This window comes from Budorcas taxicolor, chromosome 5, assembly GCF_023091745.1.
Source record: "Budorcas taxicolor isolate Tak-1 chromosome 5, Takin1.1, whole genome shotgun sequence".
Taxonomy (NCBI): Eukaryota; Metazoa; Chordata; class Mammalia; order Artiodactyla; family Bovidae; genus Budorcas; species Budorcas taxicolor.
Window position 1 is genome coordinate 35,137,115 of NC_068914.1, and position 18,758 is coordinate 35,155,872.

At 36.5% G+C, this 18,758-nt stretch overlaps 1 protein-coding gene across 1 annotated transcript in view; it reads right to left on the bottom strand.

The window, feature by feature from the left end:
* RYR2 (ryanodine receptor 2) overlaps positions 1 to 18,758 on the bottom strand; it is a 582,989-nt gene that overhangs the window by 221,188 nt on the left and 343,043 nt on the right. Inside the window, exons 39-47 of the mRNA XM_052640524.1 lie at positions 17,965 to 18,070; positions 16,403 to 16,546; positions 13,555 to 13,828; positions 8,633 to 8,747; positions 6,843 to 6,975; positions 6,541 to 6,644; positions 3,433 to 3,568; positions 2,706 to 2,892; positions 771 to 876 (exon numbers count right to left, since the gene is read on the bottom strand). Coding sequence (XP_052496484.1) covers positions 771 to 876; positions 2,706 to 2,892; positions 3,433 to 3,568; positions 6,541 to 6,644; positions 6,843 to 6,975; positions 8,633 to 8,747; positions 13,555 to 13,828; positions 16,403 to 16,546; positions 17,965 to 18,070 — 1,305 coding nt within the window. The remainder of the gene's footprint in view (positions 1 to 770; positions 877 to 2,705; positions 2,893 to 3,432; positions 3,569 to 6,540; positions 6,645 to 6,842; positions 6,976 to 8,632; positions 8,748 to 13,554; positions 13,829 to 16,402; positions 16,547 to 17,964; positions 18,071 to 18,758) is intronic.

An 18,758-nucleotide genomic window follows, 5' to 3' on the forward strand; every position in this document is an offset into this window, starting at 1 on the left:
CCCGCCTGAAACCAAACATTTGAAGGGTAGGGAGAAAGGTGTTTTAACAGGCACTCTGGCTTCATGCTCAGAGCAGTCAGAAGTATATCTGCCTTCCTCCATAGCACTGGTCCATCTGCTACAAACTCTGGCTGTTTCCCACCCAACAACAGATCATGAAGCTGATTTCATGGACCCTGGCTAGCATTTTTAAAATTAATACAATGGGGAGAAACAGAGAAAAGTATGAAATATCAGAGTGTATCACAGAGAATTATTCTACAAACTTCAATTACATTTTGGTCAGAAAGTTTATGAAAACACTAATCAATAGCTCTTTCCTTTCCCCTAACCTGCTCCTATTCCCACTTTCCCTTAAAAAAGTGGTCAGCTCATAGCAGCTCCTTCAAAAGGACTAAATACTATATATCAAGGAAATAATTCTTGAGAGGAGCGGTGCTTTATGCATATACTAAAACAGGAAAGTACATCATATAGGAAAAAATATGCTCTTTCCCTCTTAGAGTGTGGGAAGTCTTATATGAATTTTAAAGATACATTAGAAACTGACTATTCTATTAATGAATCATACTGAAATGTCATTACTAATTTTTATAACCAAGGTATTTCCAACTAAACAAACACTTGTTCAGCAATTATGCTGCAGCTATTATTTTTAATGGAGCATGAAGATGACTGGTTTTGGATGTTTTGTGTTCTTTGTCAGTGATGGATCTCTTAACAGAGAGAGATAAGCCAGGATTTTTGTTCCTGGACTCCAAGACACTTACATGCATTTCAGGAGCACAGCGTCCTAACAGGTCAATCAAAGCTGCATAAAAGGTCATGATGGCATTTCCCATGTGGATGGTATCATCCTCTTCCTCTTCTGTATCACTTTCATGGATTTTTCAAAAGAAACAAAGAAAAGCAAACAGGATAATAAAGTAACATTTCAGACTTATTATATACTTTTCAAACAAAAGGAACCAGCATGGTAATTAGTTCTGCCTCCTCTGACACTTTTCACATATATGTTTAATAAACAGCTTATCATTCCTAAAAGAAAAAAATGGGTTAAAGATACAATTTGAGATTCTATCACCAAGAATACATGTGTGGGAGCTTTAATATTAAACATCCTTTGAAAGGAAAAAGTAGACTTGTTAATTTGATGGTTTCTGCTTACTTCCACTGGCAAACAGGATATTAACAAAGAAAATAACTGATGGATGGAAATGGTAAATTTGATTTTCTGTACAACACACAACTAGAGAAAGGGTGATAAAGATCTGTCCTACAAGACTCCCAGAACAGTGATTTTCCCAGAGTACTTCATAAACATGATTTCATTTACTTACCTTTCTGTTTACTCTGCCCAACCACCCGCTCCCAAGTAATATGACATGAAAAACATAAATATTTCATTATCTCATTGATGAGAGATAAATCTGGATGGCCCTGGAAGATCATCTCATTCTTCCCTTTGGAGGCCTGGCAGACAGCTGCCTCAGCTGGACTTAACTGTCTGCAGAGTAACAGGAAGACTTGTTGACAATATTGTTCCTGGCCTGCCAAGGCTGTCTTCAAAGCTCTCAAGTGCACACCCACTCACATGATACTTGACCAGCAAGCTCTTGATGTACATTCTACTACTTAGAAAAACTAAGGGATCCCTAGTTGGTCAACAACTAACCGATAAATACATAACATGATTTTGGAGTGCTCCCATCCTGGAACACCTGCCTTAGAGTGAATGGAACACTTATCCCAGAACTTTGAGTGGGAAAACCAGGATTTGCAGGACAACTTCTCTGCTTGGAAATTTTCCTCCACTAAGCCTATCTGTTGTATCTCTACCAACCGTGCTAGCAGTGTGGATACATGTCCCCCAAGCAGGACACTCAACTCCACAGATTAAAAGAATAGGAAGCTGAAATTCCCTGGTGGTCCAGTCATGAAGACTCCACACTCAACTGCAAGGAGACAGGTTCTAGACTTCAGGTGAGGAACTAAGATCCCAAATGTCATGTGATGTGGCAAAAAAAAAAAGGTGTGTGGGGGGGCAACATGCCTGGGTGAACTTATTGCTGGAAGTGAGTTAACAACATATACTATGGAGAAATGTAAGTTAGTCACTGCCTCCCATTATCACCACCAAGACCTAAACAAAGCACTTTATTCCTCAAAATGACAACATCCCCTTTTCTTTACTTTGCCAATACACCAGTTTAATTAAGTCCCCATTCTCTTGCTAAAGGCCTCTTTCTCACTTACAAATATCAGGAAAACTCTTTCCAGGTATCCTCCCAGTAAACTCTAACTTTAAAGGCTCATCTGCCATCTTTTGTAATAACTCACTAAGCCATAGAGCCTTAAGAAAATTCACAAAATACATCTCCTTCCACAATCTCAATTCCTTATTTACTAAATCCACACAATATTCCTGATGTCTCTTTGTTCATTCACCCTATTCCAGCAGCAAATTCCATCCCTTCTCCCAAAACACATTTGATTTTCAGGGGGAGAAATCCTGAGTACTGGAGTATTATACTACAATTAAGAGAACAAAAATTTATTTTGTAAAACTAAAAATCAGGTAGTATCGGTGAACTTTAAGAGAGTGTATATTTGACCTACGGGGTCCTGCTGGATCCAATAATTGGTGAACTAAAAGTCAAGCAGTATCGGTGAACTTTAAGAGTGTGTATGTATATTTGACCTACGGGGTCCTGCTGGATCCGGTAGTTGGTGAGGGACCATCTCTAGAGGGATCCTCAGCTATTTTTATGGCTTCTTCCATGGCTGAGAGCAGGCCATTCCCACCTTCCCCCCTCAGGGCGGGACCGAAACACTCAGGCCTCCGGATGAGCAGTCTCACCACGACATTTGCGTTCTCCTCCACGCTTTCCCCTGGGATCAAATGGGCAACAGGAGAAAAGAAGCATTGACTACGTGGAAGTTCAGAGGAAACAACGTTATACTAATTCATTTACATTTGAAGAAAAATAACTAAAATCAAATAAGGCAGGAGCAGAGCCAAAGTCCAATCCAAATGACTACGGTTCTGTACATAAAACACAGGAAAGCTCTTTTCTTTCATTTAACATTTTCAAAGTAAAGAAAAGCATGATGGAGACAGAAACTATTCATTTTTGTTAATTTGTTACATGGAGTGAAGATCCTAGCTATTATTAGAATCTAATGATATAAACAGCAAGAATCTAAGTGCCTAAACTTTTTAATTTAATAATGAAAGCCTAGCATGTATCAAAATAAATATTTTAAAATAAATGATTACTGTGAAAAAACTTAATGATTACAAAATAGTCAATATCTTTACTACTATTTACTTCCTTCATGAAAATGCTGGGATACCTCATTATTTTAAACCTTTTTATTTTTTAAGTTTTAAAATAATGTTTTTAAAAGACCCTGCGAGATTCATCCTACCATTACAGAAGACAGCAAATCTGAGAAAGTCAAGATATCTCTCTCCTTCAACTGGATTCCAACCAATGTCTGGATAACCCTTTGACACTAGCATCTGGCAACTCTGCAGTCCACAACCAGCCAAATATCGAACCACCTAGAACAGAGAAGATAAGCATAAGCATCACCCATGGGGTGAGAACTCATATAGATGCTTGCACTGGACATGGTAAATCATATCCTCAAAGGATGGTTTAAAAATCACTTGCAGAAACACATTCATTTTAATCTCATGACCATCTACATGAACTCTCTGTAATAAAACCATAGAAATCAAGAAATACTGACAAATCATAACAAGGTACTGTCACAGTAAAAATGTTTACAAAGCAACTTCATGAAAGAAAAATATCCCTAAATTTCATATCATCAGAGACTTTTACCCACAAGAGTTGTAATATTGATAAACTTCAAAAATGCCTAATGATCTCTGGCCCAATATAAAACCTGAATCCATCTGAGATATTGAAAGTTCCACCTGAGATATAATGATATTTTAAAGAAGTTAATTACTCCCAAACTAAAGTATCAGTTTAATGGGGGATGGGTGTGTGTGAGAGGACACCCTAGAGAGGTAGAGAAACCTAAAGCTTAGAGAAGCTTAGAGTCAAATATCCTTAGGTTCAAATCTGACCTGTATTAGCACTTGGTCTATCATGAGCCATGTGTCATGGCCCAGTGTCCTGAGCCATGGGTTTGCTATCTATAAAGTTTGGGGTAACACCCCCTTATCTTTCTGTTTTGTTAAATTTAACACATTAAAATTTCTGGTTAGCTTGGTCTTTTAAAATATTCCATCTTATGTGAATATTGATCCTCTACAAGATTTTATCACAGAATCAGTTTTAAAAAGAAATCCCTAAAGCAGATGGTAAGAGAAGCAACTTATCAAAAAAAAACAAAAAACCTACATCTAGCTCAGTCACAAGTGAAGTCAGTCTTAAAAATAAACACATAATACAGCTAAAAATATTTTAAATCATCCTTATTGAGGTATAATTTATGTACAATAAACTCATCTATTTAAAGTATAAATTCAATGAGCTTTAAGAGATTTATCCATCTGTAGAAACACCCACAGTCAAGATGCAGAGTGTTTCCATTACTTCTCAGATCCCATGCTTTTTGCAGTTCATCCCTCCCTACAAGTCTAGGTCTTGATCACCTGTTTTCTGCCACTACAGACTAGTTTGCATGTTCTAGGACACTGATACATGCAGTCACGCACGTGGGTCTTTCTGAGTCTGGCTTCTTTCATTCAGAATAATGATTGAGATTCATTCTGTTAGAGTACATGTCAGCAATCCACTCCTTTTTAGAGCCTAATCATGGTATTTTGCTACTTATGGAAATACCCCAGTTTTGTTTTGTTTTTTTTTCCCAGCTGATGGACATTTGAGTTGTCTCCAGTTTTGGGCTCAGGTGAGTAAAATCATTATCAATATTCATGTACACATCTTTGTAGAGACATACGTTTATACTTCTATTGAGTAAATACCTAGTACTGGAAAGGCTACACATATATTTATGATAAGTGAATATTTAATTTATTAAAAATAATGCCAAACTGCTTTGCAACTGACTAACCATTTTTCATCCCAACAGCGCTAGATGAGCGTTCCAGTTGCTCCAAAGCCTACTCAGCATTCAGCACTGTCTACTTTAAAAAAAAATTCTAGCCATTTTGTCAGTGTGTAGATAGAAATATTTCAGATTACATATGGGAAAAAATGTTCCAGAGGTTATTCAGAGATGCAAAGCTACATGATGCTTGACTAGCACATCAGAAGGATTTGAGGAAGAATCCACTTTTTAATGCCTTCAACAGCTATGCACTGACTGGAACAAAGTGGAGAGTGACAGAAAAAAAAAAAGCCCTGTGCTCATTGGCCTTACATTATACAAAGAAGTCGATTTTGAAAAATACATATAGATTTTAAATATAATTTTAAACCATAAATATTTAAACTATAGCACAGATATGGAAGAGTAGAAAGGTGACTTTGGAGCAATGACTGGAAGGATGTCTGGAAAAGAGCCATGAGCACATCTGGTGAAAGAGTGCTACAGATGGAGAGAACAGCAAGTACCAAGGCCCTAGGGCAGGCGCAGAGCCGGCACGTTCCATTCACAGCAAGGGGACCAGTGTGGCTGGAGCAACAATAACTGGAGAGTGGCAAGAAATGAAGTAAGACAATACATGATATTCAGATAGGGTAGGAACTATTCAAATGCCTTTTACTGTTGCTCAAAGTGAGAAAGAAAGTCTAGAAGATTCTGGGCAGAAGACTAACATGCAACGTTCAAGAGACTCACTCTGGCTGCAGGGGAGGCTCAGGTAGACTTATTTAGAATGTAACTGCAATTAAAACATTGGAGAAATCTATCCATATTTTGGTAAACATACACATGGCTTACTATGATTAGAGTGCACAGCCTTTAGTATACTAGTAATACCTTGCACTGTAATATGCAAACTTGTGTGATATAAATTATATACACGAGATGTTAAAACAACCTTTTAAGAAAGTAAAAATGCATAAAGTAAAAGTGACAGCAAATTATTGTGAAAGGACATAAACATCCAAGAATATAAAGTTGATTCTCTTTCCAAAGAAAAATGCATGTGATTGGAGAAAGTATCTTAAATTTCTTGTTCTTTTTAACTTAAAATTATATTACATATAATAGTATGTATTATATATAATAACATAGTATATTAGTCATTCAATCGTGTCTGACTCTTTGCAACTCCAGGGACTCTAGCCCATCAGGTTACTCTGTCCATAGAATTCTCCAGGCAAGAATACTGGAGCGGGGAGCTATTCCCTTCTCTAGGGAATCTTCCCAACCCAGGAATCAAACCCATGTCTCCTGCAGCACAGATAGATTCTTTACTGTCTGAGCCACCAGGGAAATCTATTACATATAAGTGTAACATATTTATAATACATAGTATATTATAGTTATAACAACATATAATTATAACTATTTATAGCTAAATATCTTGAGAAACAACTATAAACAACTGTAATTCACACAAGCACAGCAGGCATAGATTGTGCCTACCTTTTCCAGATCTGGCTCCCGCAAAGCTAAAGCCAGTTCATTATTATCCATCACCGAGGCTGCTGCCACATCCAGTGGTGTTGAACCTCTCATAGCTGGTGAGGCTGTTAATTAAAGCAAAGACGGAACAAAACCTGAATTGTACTCTAACTCTGAGTCCCATATAAAGGTTTCCATAGAATTTCATTTCTAAATACAATGCACATTGTGCCGATCCAAAATAATTTAAAGTTTAGTTTTAAAATCCAGTTTGTATAACCATTTTATCTTAAAGATTCAATGAAAGTCATATATTTACTTACCAAGACCAACACTGCTGTTTTCCAGTAAATAACTGAGATGATCAAACATAGCTTTCTGATTCTGCCTACTTATACGACAGAAGTAACAGAGAAAACGGCAACAGTTGGCCACCATCTTCGGAAAAGTGATTTCCTACATAAAGAGCGTTTAGTTAGCTGGGAAAGTAAAGAATCTTTGTTAATAGTGAGTTCTGAAGCTGAGGTCTCAATCAGATTGAGCATCCATGTGTGCCCATGTCTACCAAGCCTCGGGTACTGAAGACCTCTGAATGTCCAGATGAGGGCTCACCTAGTCCTAGAGCTACCAAAAATCGAGCCTGGCACCAACAGGAAACCTAACTATTGTCAGTGGTTTGATATGGAATTAATCTACAGCCCTATACTTTAAGGTAGCATGAGCCTACTTTAGGATTCAGGCAGGCTCAACTGTGATTCTTGACGCCCACTATTAGCTGCGCTTCCTTGGAAAATTAAACAATCTCACTGATTCTGTTCTGCAAAATTGGAATAACATGGATAATAATATTTACTTTAGGCAAAGGAAGGACAGTTCCATGAGGCATTTTGTAAAAAATACCCAGTTTAATATTTGGAACCACATAATAGGATGTTCTTATCATCAGCATTGTTGTTGTATTAAGATTCCAGGAGTTCAGATCTTCCCTGACTGGCACATGACTTGTCTCCTGTGATGAACACCCTTCCTGGAAGGTCTGCCTGCTGGGCCCCAGCAAACATATCTCCCTTGACATCTAGATCTTATTCTAGTATACCACGGATAATCCTCAAAGACTCCAAGTTCTTATTAAACAGAATATTTTACAAATATCTTTATAAGTTTGTCTAACCAAGAGTCTGAACATGAGAAATATGGACTCAGGAATTCAGTGGAACCAACTGTTGTCTGAATCAAGGAAACGGTTGGGTCTGGAGAGCATGTTTTTGTTATGGACTTTGAATGTGATGGAAATGTATTTATTATAAAAATTAGCATACAATTAACTGTTATAGTTTCTAAGTATCTTCTAAATGAGAATAATATAGAAAATACCAAGTTACATGGCGTTAAACAAATTATCAGGTTTCCCTGGTGACTCAGATGGTGAAGAATCTGCCTGCAATGCAGGAGACCTGGGTTCGATCCTGGGTCTGATCCCTGAGTCAGGAGATCCCCTGGGAAAGGGAATGGCAACCACTCCAGTATTCTTGCCTGGAGAATTCCATGGGCAGAGAAGCCTGGTGGGCTTTAGCCCATGGGATCACAAAGAGTCAGATACAACTAAGTGACTAACATGTTTACTTTTTCAAGCAAATTATCAATATCAAAGAAAAAACTTCAGTCAGACCTCTTTATCTGCAGGTTACACATCTGCAGATTCAACCAAAAAGCAAAAATTACAGAATGTTCTCAAAAGCAAAACCTGAGTTTGCTATGTGCCAGTAACTATTTAGATAGCATTTATGTTAGGTATTATAAGTGATCTAGACATGATTCAGAGTATATGAGAGAATGTGCATAGGTTTTACACAAATACTAAGCATTTAACCTAAGGGACTAGAGAATCTGCGGATTTTGGTATCTGCACTAAGGTCCTGGAACCAATCACCTGTGGATCCTGTTAGGGTGACACCCCCACAGGGGTAGAAGCACAGCCACCTCTCAATCTGTAAGGGATTGTTTAAAGAACAGTCCTAAGAGGGTTTACAAAACCCACATCAAGAATACACAATGAATGTACTCTAGGAGGTTGTAGCAAATGGCATCCCAAGAATTAAAGGGTTTCCTTTACCTTGGACTCTCCGCCTCCAAGGACATTCACCATGACCTCCATCACTGTCTCGTGCATCCCAAGCGCCCTCATGAGATTAGGATGCTGGTAAAACACTTTATTGTTCATGATATCCCTAGAAAGGACAACACAAGGATAAGCGAAGCAAAGAGTTATAGCAAAATTTAAACAAAAAATTTATCTGAGATTATGATAAGGATTTTGGAAATAATTATTGGGACGTATCGACAAGTAAGAGAAATGATCACCAAACCTTAAAAGTAAATAAGGCTAATTGGGCTTTCCTCAAAAATACAGAAAGTTTTCCAAAGATATTATACAAATTGTTTATTCTTTTTAATTGTAAGAAATGTACTAATTAAGTAAATATTCACTTATATGACATAGAGTTTGGGACACTTATCATTCCTAATTCCATGGATATCCAAATTCAACCTTATTTTGTACAGAAATATGAAGCAGTGTTATTCCTACATTCTTATGAAAGTTCTTATATAAATAATTGCTGTATAAGTATCTCTCCTTTTCATATACACTGTTTTTAGAACTATATTAATGATTTGTATGTTTAAGAACAGTGGTGTTATTTCCTGCTACATTTATGTTATTATTCTGGTGAAATTCTTTTAAAGGTGATGTATTCTCTAAGAGATACCAAACTAAACTGAAGTCCAGGTACAAGTAATCCTACTTATTAGAAGAGACATTTAATTTTTAAAAAAATGGCAGGAAATGATACCTAAAATGTTTTTTTTATTATTGCATTATATATTATAATATGCATATAAAGGCATTTTTAAAGATCTTAATGTTTAACAATCATTGCAAAAGACAGCTCGGTTAATTTTTACATATATCAAATCATGCAAGAGTCTTTTTCATAAAACATTTTTCTGTCACAATCAAAGCAAGAAAATTACATACAACTGATAGGAAACTTGAAGTTTCCTTTTGAATCTGATTACCTTAACTGAGTTATTCATCTATTCATTTAGTCATATTCTGGCTATATCAAGAAAGTGGAATAGTATGATTATTTTCTTTTAGTTTTAGCTCTTCACTTTTAATTTATTAATCACTTTGTTCAGGTTGTGCTTATGAAGACAGCTTTTAGGTAGCACTATTCAGAAAAATGACTTGGGGGCCCAGGGCTAATTGTGTGTGTGTTCAGCTGCACAGTTGTGTCCGACTCTGCAGCCCCACAGACTGTAGCCCTCCAGGGTCCTCTGTACATGGAATTTTCCAGCCAAGAATACTGGAGTGGGTTGCCATTTCCTACTCCAGATCTTCCTGACCCAGGGATTGAACCAGCGTCTCTTGTGTCTCCTGCACTGGCAGGCAGATTCTTTACCACTGTGTCACCTGGAAAGCAACCCAGGGATATAGATCTGATCTATTTCATGCAAGGACAAACGAGGTAAAGGCATCCTTTCCTTCACAAATGATAGCAGCATATTTGCCAAGAGAACCTCAACTCTCAAACCACAGATGTAATCATGAGATTTCTCCTCCTGCTAATTCAAATCCTTTTACATGACCTAACTTTGGAAGGTATCTAATTTAAAAATCTCGTTTGCTTTTAGTTAAAGGTAAATTAAATGGATCTTTAATTCTACCACCAGCAGGCAGGCTGTCACTCATCAAATGTGTCACTTTGGGATCTTTCTAATCCCACAAAAAAAGTAGCATTTTATCTTGTTTCATAATCATTTTGAGTTTTATCCCTATTGAGTGATGTGTATGTTAATAGCACCTCTTACTGTTATATGGTCATTTAGGAAGAAAGTGCTCTCCATTTCCTGGAAGGCTTTCTTTCTCATTTAATTAAGAAGACTTCTCACCAGACGCTCCCTCAGGTTAGATTTAAGCAATAATATTCCCAAAAAAGGCTCATGCACAGACAGTAATAAATAAAGAACATAAAATTAGCTTATGTTGTTTCAGTCTCTTTGTCCCAAAAGTACACTGATTTTCAGTATGCAATCATTATAAGGATTTCTGGAATATAACCTCTCCAGTTTATGATTTCAAATATTTAATAGTCCCACAGGAAATATATAGTATAACGTTTTGAATTTAAAATGTACATAAATATCACATAATTTGTGTCTTTCCACACTTTTTTTTCTTCCCCCCTCAGAATAAATTTTTTAGCCAGAGAAAACATCGGTTATTCTGTTTCCTTAGTTGTTTTTCAAAGAGCCAACTCCAAGGTTTTTTAATCCTATTTATTGATTACTTGTGGATGGTAAAGGATCTGCCTTCAGTGCAGGAGATTCCTGGAGAAGGGAATGCCTAGCCACTCCAGTATCTTTACCTGGGGCATTCCATGGACAGAGGAGCTTGGCAGGCTGCAGTCCACAGTGTCACACAACACGACTGAGTGACTAACACACACACACATTAGTAGTATTTTATTTTACCTATGTCACTAGATATCATTATCTCTTTATCTGTTATTCATAGAACCAAATTAGCTTTTTTGGTAGTGAGGGGCCTAAGTATTTGTCTTTTGCATCACTTTTCAGCATTCTACATTCCAGATTTTTACATCTTTACATTTAGGTATTTCTTTCTTATGAATATCATACAGCTTAATTTAAGCTTTTATTTTTCTCTGGTTATTTTAATTCTCTTATATTTTCTTTTTTAAAGATTTTTTTTGCTGTGGACCATTTTTAAGTCTTTGTTGAATTTATTACAATATTGCTTCTGTTTTATGTTTTAGATTTTGGCCATGAGGCATGTGGGATTAGCTCCCCAAGCAGGGATTGAATCCACACTCTCTGCACTAGAAGGTGAAGTCTTAATCACTGGACCACAGGGAAGTCCCTCTCTCATATTTTCTGATTCCCAAACCATGCAAGCTCGTTAATGATTGCTTACATATATGCATATATGTGCCAGTAATAAACTCCCTGAAACAGATTACCTCCCACTCTTCTGAATTCCATTTCCTTTTTCATATATACATACAGCCTTTAGAAGGCCTTTCAATGAGGGACTATAAGTAAACATTTTGAAATTTCTGTGTTTTGCCCTTAGTCTTGAATATGGAATATAAACTCCAATATTCAAATCCACATGAAGCACAAGCTTATGATGATAAAATTGTAGTTGAGTAACACATTCTAAATAAAGATTTATTATTTTGTGATCTGTTAGAACTTTGTGACCTTTTGTTGAATTATGATCACTAGTTTTGCAGTTGAGAATTCTAAACATTGTTTCTTTTCAAGTGTCTCGGCTTTTCAATTTGCTTTCAAAATATTCTATTTATCACTGGCTTTATGGAGTTTCACTACAATCTATCCAGCTGTAGATGTGGAACTATTTGTACCCTGCTGCTGCTGCTGCTAAGTCGCTTCAGTCGTGTCCGACTCTGTGAGACCCCATAGACGGCAGCCCACCAGGCTCCCCTGTCCCTGGGATTCTCCAGGCAAGAACACCGTAGTGGGTTGCCATTTCCTTCTCCAATGCATGAAAGTGAAAAGTGAAAGTGACGTCACTCAGTCGTGTCCGACTCTGTGCTCTAGGAAAAGGTAAATTCATGTTTGTCATCGGTTCTGAAAAACTGAAGCCAACAGCTCTTCCAAGTTCTCCTGCTATAGGTCATCTATTCTGTCTTTTCCATAAATCCTACTCGGCATATTAAGGATCTTATACTATTCCCCAGGTTTCTTAACTTCTCCATCAGTGCTGCATTACTAATCTCCTCAGATCTATGATTCTATTTATTAATTCTCTTCAGTTTTATTTATCTACACTTTTGATACTTTTATTAATCACTGCTCTTAATGCCAACTATTATATTTTTCACTTCTAGAACTTCTCTGTGGATATTTTTCAATTTTTCAAGGACTTTTTGTGTGTCTCATTTTGAGGATTTCATTTGTTTCTTAGCATTTTTAAACATTTTAGATATAGTACCTTTGTGTTCTCTTTCTGGCTTTCTATGATTTGAAGTTCTTGGGGGAGGTGTTCTAACTCTACGCTTCATTGTATCTGCAGACCTGCCTATGGTGGACTGTTTCCTTAGGTGCTCTGCACTTTCTGACCGGGGGCTAATCTTTGGTAGCATGGAGGCTTTTCCTGTTCACAGTGAACTGAGTTGAGAAAGCATAGCTTCAGGTCAAATTTTATGTTTTGTATTTTCTCAGCTAGTGGATGCTTAGACTATGCATGAGGCATAAATGCTAACCCTGTCTAAGGCAAGCAGATGTCAACTGCTACATATAGGATGGATAACTAAAAAGGTCCAATTGTATAGCACAGGGAACTATATTCAATATTTTGTGATAAACCATAAAGGAAAAAAACATGAAAAAGATAACAAAAACATATCTATATATAGAAGACATATAGATATATCTGAAGATATATATGTGTATATATATATGTATGAATCACTTTATTGTATATCAGAAATTGAGACAACTTTGTAAATCAACTATAATTCAATAAAGAAAATGTTAACCCTGAAACTTACATAAAGCACAACTGTGATGTTGAATTTTCAGAATAGTTGTTTTATCCCCCGTTATTTTCTCAGGAGACATGGAGAAACTTCTTTATTATCTCCTGCTGGTAATATTTGTACCCCTATGGATTTTAATATGTTTTTATTAATCTGTATGTTTATATGTGATTTGATATCACTGAGAAACTAATAAAAAAAAACAAATCTAAGATATTTGTTATGTACCACAGCCACCTTGGCATCTAGCTGTAAAATTAGTCATGCTTTATTATTGAGCAATTTTCCTATTTAGCTTTAAAACATAATCTCTAGAATCTCATGATCATAAAATCTAAATGGTGTATTTATGCTAAAGTGCCCACTGTATTACTACTGGGATAAACAATCAGAAAGAAGACATGTATAAGTCAAAGGTTATAATATCAATAGTTAAATAACTTACCCCAATCCACGAATCATAAGTTTCTCTTCCTCTTTGCCCATTCTCACACTTAGCAGAGAACGAATCTGACCAAGAGATGCCAGCAGATTGATGGTATCCTCCACGGAAACACCATTTATAGTGTAGGTCTTTGGCAGAGCCCGTACCAGACCCCCAATGCCATCATACTGTCGATGGAGCAATACAAACATGGCCCTCACCAACTCAGGGTCTTCAATTACAGACTCTTGAGCCCATCGGACCATGGTCTCAGAAATCAACTGCTGAAGAGTGGCTGCAAAGTAATCATGGATACTTCTTAAGAAAGGAAAATAATAAGGCAGATTAGATGGGCATTTCAAACATATTTTAGATAACCCAAAAGTGAAAGTGAAGTCGCTCAGTCATGTCTGACTCTTTGCAACCCCATGAACTGTAGCCTACCACGCTCCTCTCTCCATGGGATTTTCCAGGCAAGAATACTGGAGTGGGTTGCCATTTCCTTCTCCAGGGGATCTTCCCGACCCAGGGATCAAACCCAGGTCTCCCACATTGTAGGCAGACACTACCATCTGAGCCACCAGGATATAACCCAAACTGGCATCTATAATTGTACAAGAATTGAAAAGGAATAATTTTTGAAAAAATATATTCTTTAAACAATTATCAGTGACAGTATGTCAATAAAGATGAGTTAACAGGCATGCAAGGATAAAAATACACAAATCTTCTTTAAAAACTATTCTTATAACTAAGGCATTTAAGCTATTTCAAAATTATAGCAGCTTTTCCAGAACTACTACTGGCAATCCATAGGGCAATCAATGGGCTGTCTTATCACTTTCATTTTCTTTGTTTCATTCATTTCCTCCCAAAAGATCTGACATCATATATCCTTATAAAGGTCAGTCATGGTCATTCAAGGAGCTTCTTTTTTAATCCAACTGTCTCCTCATTTAAGTACTTAGTAGTAGTGACCTCATGCAATTACATTTCTACTTCAATTTGTATCCCTAATTGTCACTTAGTGTCTTCAAAGGATTTGACTGTGAAGCTGTATTAAGTTGAAAAGTTTTTCCATACATAGATGATTACTTGCAGTGTGATCAGCAATAACACATTTAAAAGCAACAGAACTTTCAAACCTCTTAAAATATATAGTAAAATTATCAAAGCTAAGTAGGGTTGATGTGACTGACTCATGTTGTTGTTGTTGTTCAGTCACCAAGACGTGTCTGACTATTCATAACCTCACAGGCTGCAGCATACCAGGTTTCTCTGTCCCACACCATCCCTGGAGTTTGCCCAAGATCATGTCCAGTGAATTGGTGGTTCCATCCAGCCATCTCATCCTCTGTTGCCCTTTTCTCTTTCTGCCTTTAATTTTTCCCAGATTAGGGTCTTTTCCAATGAGTCATCTGTTCACATAAGGTGGCCAGATTATTGAAGCTTCAGATTCAGCATCAGACCTTCCAATGAATATTCAGGGTTGATTTCCTTCAAGATTGACTAGTTTGATCTCCTTACTGTCCAAGGGACTCTCAAGAGTCTTAATTCATACATAGGTACTAAATTCTTATCATCAATACACTGGCTGATTTCCAAAAGAAGCTGCTAATCTGTTTTAGTCTAGGCCTTATTAAAGAAAACACACACACCCACACACTCCCCTCCTCCCCCCCCACACACACACCTCAGATTACCATCTGAGAACCTGCCTGCAATGCAGGAGACCTGGGTTTGATCCCTAGCTCAGGAAGATCCTCTGGAGAAGGAAATGGCTACCTGCTCTAGCATTCTTGCCTGGAGAATTTCATGAACAGAGAAGCCTGGCAGGCTACAGTCCAAACAGGGTTGCAAAGAGTCAGACACACTTTACTTTTCACCAATTTTAACCAAATATAAAGTTTAGATAAAATGCCAATATACTTCTACATATCTCAAAACCATGTAGTCATTGTTAATAGGTCAAAATCATAAACCTGATAATAACAGAAAATGCTTCATAAGAAACTCTGAACTCTGATTTTGAAGACCTGATTCAAATGTGGTTGTGATACTGAAAAATAAATTTAGAAATAATTATACGGATAAAAGGTTTCCATTGTTAAGTTAGTGGGAAAAAAAGATAAAATTTGCATGAGTTTGTTTTTTTCTTTCCATAAAAGCTGTTAATAAACTGACACCGCCTCTTAAATGAATGGAGTCTCAGAAGTGAGACAGTAAATCAGCTGATCTCATAGACCTACTTCATGAACCCCTTCTGGATGAGTGTGCAGGTCTGAGAGATCCGTTGCCTCAATGTGCTTTATTTGGTTTCACAGGATGAATCAGAAATGCATAAGGCTCTAGAAAATATTTCCAAACCAAAATATAGTTACAGACAATATCTATTTAAACTTTATAAAAAGGTTTATTTAACTTGATGTAAGAATATTTGAAGGTCAACAGCAAATATTTAGATATGAAGGCTAAATTACTCATTTTATACTTTCTCTTGATAGACTCTGATCCAATTCCTTTTTTAATTTATTTATTTTAATTGGAGGCTAATTACTTTATAATACTGTAGTGGTTTTTGTCATACATTGACATGAATCAGCCATGGGTATACATCTGTTCCCCTAAATCTTTCCTTCTCTAGGGATAGCCCATCCATCCTTACAAAACTGCCATCTCTCAATCTGTTCCTGCAAATATAGTCTGATGCTGCTATCTACTTCTGGTGGCTATGAGGATCTACTTAACAATCTGATTCTTGCAAGTTGCAAATTCAATTTTCTCACTGGTTCATCTAGTATGATATTTGTTCAAACAATGAATAAATGTCGTGGTGGAGTCATTTTGGCAGTGCCCTTTCATAGCTTACATGACTTCTTGGAGTCACTCTCAACTGGCTTTTCAGCTTGCTTCTTCTTCAGGTATGTCACCTTTTCTACCAAGGACAGCAGGCGTCCTCTAATAGTTAAATCGTTGTTTCCGTCCAGAGACCTATCTTCATCCAGCTCAATTCCTAGTAGGAAGAAGACAAAGAGAAATAAGAAAAGAACAAATAATGTTTAAAAAATACATTGAGGGGAAAGAATTCTCAAGTTCTGCAATTTTTTTCCACTCATAGCTTAAAGCAATGCTACCATGCCTAAAACATCTGAGGAAACCAAGTTGAGTGATCTTTTCCACTAGCATTCACAGGTAAGATTCATTCATTGCTCTCTTTTTCTGCTTTCTCTTTCCCCCTGTTTCTGTGAGACTGGAGCTATCAGCAGCTAGCACAAAATATAAAGCCAAGCAGAGAGCAAAAATACTCTTTTAGTAGTTAAAATCCATTCTACTACTTAAGCTAACCTTAGACATCTCTTGACCTTGGGCACTGTCTAGACCTATGGTTCTGCCCTCCCTAAACACCCTGCTGGCTTTTTATCCTCCTTACCTGCCTTCAAAAATATCAATGATATTTTAATAATTTGAGAGACAGAGAGTGCATATCTAGTTAGATATCTAAAACTAAGGAATATTTTATGTCTGATGCAATAATTCTACCATTTTAGAGTATCCCTTTATTTATAGCATATGTGTGTATATATTTATTTATAGTATAACCTTCTGGCAGTAATTTAGTGGTTCTCATTCATAAGCTGAATTAGTATACTTTTACTGTCTTCATTAAAATAAAATACCATTTAAGATATGACTAATTTGTTTTCTTTCATCGAGACACAGACTTATTCATATCACCCCATAAAGAGAGGAAAAAACCAATTGAATGGATTCAGAACATCCAATCAATTCCATTTTTAAAGTTCTTAGAATCAAAAGAGGGGCATATGTGCTCAGTCAGGTCCAACTCTTTGCAACCCCATGGACTGTATAGCCCGCCAGGTTCCTCTGTCCATGAGATTATCCTGGCAAGAATACTGGAGAGGGTTGCCATTTCCTCCTCTAGGGAATCTTCCCGACCCAGGGACTAAATCTGTGTCTCTCACACTGCAGGCAGATTCTTTACCACTGAGTCATCTGAGAAGCCCCCAAAAGAGAGAATAATTGCCTTAATAGATTTGGGATACTGACCTACAACTTATCGAAGGAGTTCTTTAGGCATTAATTAATTTCAAACCTGCCAGATTTCCCATGTCAGTCCTTAAAAGGGGCCCCTCAACCAGTTGAAATATAATAGTCTATGAACAAACTTCTTAAGACTAAATCAACTTAAAACTTCCCTCTTTGACAAAAGTACCTGGTTACATGCCCCCATTCCCTGCGTCACTAAAGGAAGAAGATGGAACAAGAAAAGAATGTTGGTCATGTTCTGCTTGGCCTTAATGCCTTTCTGATCTCTATACCCCTCAAGACTTTCCACATCAGAACTTTTGTACCAATATACGTGTACTAAAATATATATTCAGTAAGAGTTAGAGGTCAAGAAGACCCTACCACAATGTGTCATCAAATCTTCGTGAAAATCCAAGAGTTGGTCTCGGATTTCTTCAGGACATGGACATTCACTTTTGTCATCCTTAAAATTGAGAAGCATATTGATCTGAAAGTTTAGAAAAAACAAGAGGAAGAACTAGAGTAAAAGAAAAGTGAATCTAGGAATAGCATAATAAAGAAAATTATAAAAATCAAAAGTGTTCAAACTCTGCTTTTGAGTATTCGTGGACTCATACCCAACAGATGAAAAATCACTGTCTATTTATTACTCAATCCAACAAATAACACAATCAAATAATTCAAAGCTTAGCATGCTAAAATAGTCATATTATTTGAGTCTTCTTTCTCAATTTCATAAAATGTTAGACCTGTGTATACTTAGTGTTCTTAAACCAATTATGACCTAAATTTACTTTTTAAATTTTTATTATCCTTCTAGATTTTTTTCTAGCTAATTTCCATGCATTATTGACTATTTTAAAGAACTATTTGTTAGAAAGATACAGAAAAGAAGGAAAACCAAACATAACTGAAGAGCTATATAATGGATCACTATGCCTTTTCTAATATTAATGGTTTAATTGAACAAACTGTAAGAAACTTTCTTCCATTTGTTTTGTTTTAGATACAACAGTATTAAATTCATGAAGGAAGAAAAGTCTGTTCCATAATTTTCTTTTATGAAACAATTGTAAGTTTTCCTTTTAGAGTTTTATGTATGTAAAATTTTTGTTACACTATTATTTTGAGAAAATTATAGATTCATATGCTATTTTAAGAAATAACACAAAGAG